The sequence below is a fragment of the Myotis nattereri genome (assembly GCF_964212035.1).
Source record: "Myotis nattereri genome assembly, chromosome: X".
In the NCBI taxonomy this organism is placed as follows: Eukaryota; Metazoa; Chordata; class Mammalia; order Chiroptera; family Vespertilionidae; genus Myotis; species Myotis nattereri.
The window spans coordinates 121810904-121817385 of NC_138078.1; the positions used below are offsets into that span (position 1 = coordinate 121810904).

Genomic DNA, 6482 nt, shown 5'->3' on the forward strand with positions numbered 1-6482 from the left:
AATAAAGCATTTACTCCTTGCTCATTGAAGGAACAAGGCCACCATGTTATAAGGTACAGAGAAGTAAGAGAAATATGGAACTAGGATTACAGTGTCAAATGAAGAGGATTGTTCAAAGCTTCAGTTAAAGTTCTGGTAATCAATGTTTCTTTGAGGCAATGCAAGCATCCCTCTAAGAAGACCAAAATGGCAAAATGGGCTCAGTTAACCAAGAACAGCTTGCTAGCAGACAAATAGAAAAAGTTGGTCAATTTCTTGAGGGCGGATCAACTTCTCCATCCTCAAGGTTTAAGCTTAGTGATATATAACCCCTTTGGCATAGAGGAAAAGGAGGTCTTTAGCAAACAATTTGGAGACTTGACTTGGTGTTCAGTCTCATCTGCATATGCCCAAAAGGATTCATAATTTTCCCTCTTTATTTATTATTTATTGCCAGGATCCCAACAACTACTGTTTTATTGCTAGGACCTCAACAACTGTTCTATCTTGTTTTGCCAGGAATCCAGAATCTACTTTTCTATCAAATTGCTAAGTATGATCAGCAGAAGAGTAATTTTGTGTGTGTGTTTTGATATTAACAGGTTTCCAAAGAAAATACATACATGAATAAACAAAAAGATGTAGTCAAACCTCATTACAAATATAAACATTTCAAATATACATCAAAGCACACCAATATGCTGTACACACTACAGTAGTGGTTGTCCTACTTTCTCAACATGAAATTGCTACCCATCCCATCCCCCAGAGGTTCTGAATAAGTAGTTTTATAACAGAATAAGAATTTTCATTTCAGCAAGTTCCTTCATGCGCTTGATGCTGTTGGTTCAAGGACTGCACTTGGAATCCACTGCATTAGAATATGGAAAGAACAATTCTAGTCTACTAGCAGGAAAGGATGTTTAGCAACTGGAACTGTGGGATTAAGGTGTCTATATCAGGATTAGAATGGAGATCTGCCATAAGTGTTTCTGCCTGAACTTTGGTCCTAGATGCTAACTGCCTCTGCATCTTCAGCTAAAGCTCAGAATTTTCTTTCCACGGAAGACGTGGGAGCTAGTGAGGCAGTCAAGCAGATTTGTGCACCTAGGAGTTTGTCCTTTTTATTCTTTCTGATGGGTCTTCCCTGCCTTTGTGCTATGAGGCTGGGAGTTCTCTTCCCTTCCTAACAGCTCTTCAAAAATATCATTCTGCATGTAAAAGAACATGTACCCAGTGCGAAGCCTAGACTCCCGCATTATAACTTCCTGGATACTTGATACCTGCATATCATTATAAGTGAACCAGACTTTCTTCTCAAAGTCATAGGCATCACTGATATAATGGCCTGAATTTAGGGTATTACCAAGATGGCTAATAACACCAATGAGTCGATAAGCATAACGATCTGTTATCTTGGGATTTGGTTTCTTGGCTTCAGCTTCTGTCTTCTTTGTAGCTAAAAAGTCTTTGCGTCCCAGGTTTTTATTGGAACCCGATGCATCGCGGGAATTCACATTGGCCTCCTGGAGACTTAATTCTGTAGGTCTTGTAAGGTTATCTGTGTGGCACTGGGCATCTGTCTTCGGAAACCTTTGAAGCAGTGCCTGCCAAAGGGCTTCTTCATAGATTTTCACCTTTTCAAACTGCGGAGTCTGTCCAGGCACATTTGAGAACTCTTCTGAAATTTTGTTTTTTTCATCTTCAGAAAAATCTTCAGTAGTCTCCGTGACACTATCAACAGCTGCAAACATACTGGCTTTCTCATATTTCTTTCGTTTTGGACTTCTAGGGACTTCTTGAAGATGAACTTCTTCAGATGTGTCTGGGCCACTGGTGGGTTTACCTTCATCTTCACAGACCACAGAAAGGTTGGTATTTTCCAGATTCCTCATTAAGCCTGGAACTAATGGCTCTTTTTCAATGGCTGTGTCATATCCTGCGTTTACCAAGAGGGACTCTGCTGTAGTCAGTTCAGAGTGTTTTCCCAGGTTGTTTTGCTCCTGTTCTTTGCTTAACTCAAAAATCTGGTCCTTTGGTGGTTCAGACTCTTTGTCTGATTCAATGTGTGGAGCCAAGCAATCCTTGGATTTTGAGGTCAATTTTGTTGAAGGTGTCAATGACTTAAGGATTTCAAAATTAATCTTATGAAAGAATTTTAACAAATGGAAATCCCTAATATGTACATTTTCGTTTAAGGGAGAAGGTGGTTTGGTACTTTCAGTGCAATGAGAAGACACCCTTAAATATTTAGAAACAATGACTTCCTGATCATCCTTCCTTAATGACCAAAACTTATTAAAGCTATAGCGTTTCAGATGAACAATGAGGACCCTGGGTAGCCTACTGAATTTGTGCGTTAAAACAGAAGTCTTGTGGTTACACTTCCCACATTTATACTCAAGCTCTTCTGCTCCAAAGAAATGATCAAAAGTAGATTGAATAGACAAAGGATGTGTTTTTGTTCTTTGGGGAAGGTTGATGGAGAGATAATTATTAACTTCTGTCTTGAGAACAACCTGACCACAGGCTTTACAAGTAATAGAGTGCAGCAACTCAACCTCAAAATTAGTGGTGACAGGACAAACAAGCCTTTTGGTGACAGCATTGTCAGCAAAAAACTGTTTGGGTGAATCTTCTTCAGATTCAATTTTAGCCATCCAAATTGTATTTAATTTTTCCATGTTGCCTTTCATCTGATCTAAACAGTGACCTAAAAACTCATGAGCATCATTCTGTGTGTTGTCAGAGAACATCTCTGTAACTGTTGAAATGGCATTTTTAATATTGACAAGTAATCTCTCCTTGGTTTTTATGCTATAAATGTCTTTCAAAATAAGCAAATGTGACAGGCACAAGCTAAGAGCATCAAGGGGGATTTCACTCCATGGGAAACCCTGATAGAGTAAATCATAAGCAAAGGATGGAATAGAAAATAGTGACTGTAAAACTGCATTCATGTAACAGGTGTTTCCCAAATTGGGGAGGCCTTGACATAGTTTCTCTGGATAAAAGTCAAAGGTCATCTTGAGTCTCTCCCACTCTGGATCATCCTCACTACAGAATGATTTCAATAGAAGTATCAAATATATTTTCTCAGCGAGAGTTTGAAGAAAACAAGTGCCATCTAGGAAAGGTTTTCCAGTAGAATTGGTCTCGAATAAATAATCCAATTTACTTTCTTTTAACTCTTTCAACCACATTTCTTCCTTCTCATCATCAATTACATACTCCAAGGGATCTGTCTTGAATTTTTTGTTTCTTACAGAATTATCCTCTTCCTGACATTTCCCATCTATATCAGAATCAGATGATGCCATCCTTTTTCTCTTCCTCAATCCCTCCTTTAATAACTCTTTGAAAGTAAGCATTGATAATTTTGATGTATCCAAAAGCAACTTCTGAAGGTCAGGTGTACTACTTCCTTCTCCTAGCTCAAAAAATCCACTTACTAACTTCTGATAGATTTTGTCAAATAAAGTTTTATTGATTTTCTTCTGTGTTTTTGTGCTGGCGAAGACACTTCTACCCATATCAGTTCTCATGGGTGACTGAAAATTATTTTGATGGACTCTCTCTAAGAACACTGTCAAATTTTTAGCGTCTCTAGAGCATAATTTTCTAATAAACAAGAAGCTATTATTTTGGAAAGTTAAATGCAGGTAATTTTGATTTTCTCCATAGGATCTAAAGACTATGTTTTTAATATTATTACCTAGCTGAAAAGTTGTATATTCTCCAGTGCTGAAATGAATCACCAATCTAGCTTTCTTCTTTCTTTCCATTGTTTCAATAAATGCTTCTCTCAATTTAGACATCCCAGTATCCATGCTCCATATTTGAACAAAACCATGTACTGTTACAGCAGCCATATTTTCTTTATAAAATATACGTATCCTGAATTATTGACAAACTTGAAGTTCCAAAATTGTTTTGCAAATTCACCTCTGGAGACAACACTAAAGCAATGGTACCTTAGTTCTCTATACAGAGTAATTCTATTTCTAGTGTTGGTTTTATACTAGAGTCTCTTCAGGTTCTGGATACCCACATCTTTAGTGATAAAACCAATATCCTTCAAGAGCTGTCCATAGTTGCATGAGGGCAGAGTCTTGATTCCCAAAGTAAGGTCACTGCTGAAAAACAATTAAGAAAAAATTATTTAATCTATCAGAGAAATGTTTGGCTAGAATTCAACTCTACTCCTATGCACTAAATCTCTTTTCCACTGCAATACTAAATTAATTCTGCATTAATTTCCCCACTTCAACTGACATAATTAAACACTTGGAAGGTTTTCAATACATAGGTGAAGAGCATAATGAACAGTGTCTCAAGTGTATGCATATAATATATTAATCCTCCTGTCATAGAATGACCCTACAGGGTAACCATAACAAGTGAATAAGAAAGTGGGAGGCACTATGTGGCCCTCAACCCAATAACAGATGAATATCTCTATTTTACTTTTAATCCTCACCCAAGGATAGGTTTATTGATTTTAGAGAGAAAGGAATGGAGAGAGAGAGAGATGAAATGAGATGAGATAGAAACATGGATTGGCTGTCTCTCATATATGCCATGACAGGGGATCGGACCTGCAATCTAAGTACGTGCCCTTACCAGTAATCAAACCCAAAACCTTTCAGTTTACTTGCTCTCCCCTCCGCTCCTTCACCAGCAGCAGTGTTAACATGTATTAGTTCACACAAACACTCCATCCATGCTTTTGTTCCGGCCCTCCGGTCCAGTTTAAGAACCCATTGTGGCCCTCAAGTCAAAAAGTTTGCCCACCCCTGGTCTACACACTCTACCCCATGTGGGATCCTAAACTATCACTGCTTAAAGCAGGTTTTAAAGAACAGGCTATCTCTAGCTCCCACACGCTAAGATGACCTGGTATGGTCTAAGATATCCACATTTTCATGATAAGTGCCGGGAAATTAAAATTTTGAAGTCATGCTGAGCAAGACCATGAAAAACTCATCACAATTTTGAAAGTAAAATGATGACCGAGAATCAGTTCAAGATTGTGTTTACTACGGTTTACTACTGAATAAGCAAACACAAGTATAAAAGATTTATAAAAACAGGATGTGATGAGTGGAGAATTTCCTATTGGCTCAAATGTTGCCTTCACTGTTACTATGGAGGTATGTCCAAAGTTTCAAGGTCAGTATAACCCATGTAGAGTGAAGAATTCCGCAGGTTAAAAAAGGAAAGAAGTCAATGGCCTGGTATCCTTTTGGCCTTTATAACAGGGGCAAAACCAAGTCAGCACTCAAACATCCCTAAATTTCTTACTAAGTCCTAATTAACATATTTCTACTGTCTGTTCCTTAATGCATCACTGTATGGCCTAGAAGTAAACTGGTTGTGCTCAACATGGGTAAAATATGTACTAAACAGACCATCTCCAGGATCTTTGGTCCTGCTTTTCTCATACCTTCAAGTATGTTCATATTCACCTGTCTAAAGTAGAATCACCAGTAGATTCCAAGTACTGTCAAGAAGCTTTATAGTATACCTGGACCACAAACATAAGCAAATTGGAAAATCATATGCAACAACTTCTAGCAGGCCTTAGGTCTCATAATCTCTTTTCCATAAATTATTATGTGAACACCATCAGAACATACTTAGCCATCCATGGACAAGTAAATACAAGGCATTTTACCCAGAACCTGGGCAAGTAAGTGTGAGATCTGTTTTGCGCTCCAGACAACATGGAATTCAACTGTAAAGTAACCGTTTTCATAATCAGAGTCTAGCATTGTTCTTCTGATTGGCCAGAATTGCTTCCACATTCTCCACCAATTGGTTACATTTTGCAACTAACATAAAGTGCCTGGTATTCACCTTCCACAAGATAGAGTAGGTCAATTTCTTGAAGTAATACCATTTCTCTACTCCCCAGTTGCCTTCCCTTCAAACCACCAGTGAGACATATATGCCAACAAGTTGGGTGTATCAAATTTTCCTGAATTGGGTCATTTCTGGCATGAGAACTCGAAGCATTCTAATCTCAGTCCAAGAACTCTCCAAATAAGTTCTTAGGCTTTGCAAACACACCACTCATCTTCCCCTTAGCAACATTTCATTAGTCTCACTAAGTGATAAATCTGTAACCTCAATTCTTTGCATATTAACATTTCCATGTACACTGCCTGCTTCAGGACAAGCCAGATGAATCTGACAATTCTGCTCAGTATCTGATGGGGTCCCTAACATCACCCTAACAGAAAGTAAGTAAAAGGGAACAGTAAGACAGCAAGTCACTGATGTAAGAAAAGAGAAAGTCCAATCAGATTATGAGGAACAGCACCATGACACTGGACTAAGATCACCACATCCTACATGTAAAAAGTCAAGGTAGAACCACTAAGTGTTCCAGAAAAGGTTAAAAAAAAGGCCCCACAATGAGTAACTAACTCTGTTTGTCAAATGTTCAACATGGTCAAAAATATACAGAAAACTTTCAGCCAAATATCCCAGCTTTCCAA

General features: G+C 38.1%; 1 protein-coding gene across 1 annotated transcript; it reads right to left on the minus strand.

Annotated features, from left to right (window-relative positions):
• Positions 1-1103: 1103 nt before the first annotated feature.
• USP26 (ubiquitin specific peptidase 26) lies at positions 1104-3851 on the minus strand (the record flags this gene model as incomplete). The annotated part of the gene is made up of 1 exon (XM_081081219.1): positions 1104-3851. The coding sequence occupies one exon, from the start codon at positions 3849-3851 to the stop codon at positions 1104-1106; it is 2748 nt and encodes a 915-aa protein (XP_080937345.1).
• Between the last annotated feature and the right edge of the window lie 2631 nt (positions 3852-6482).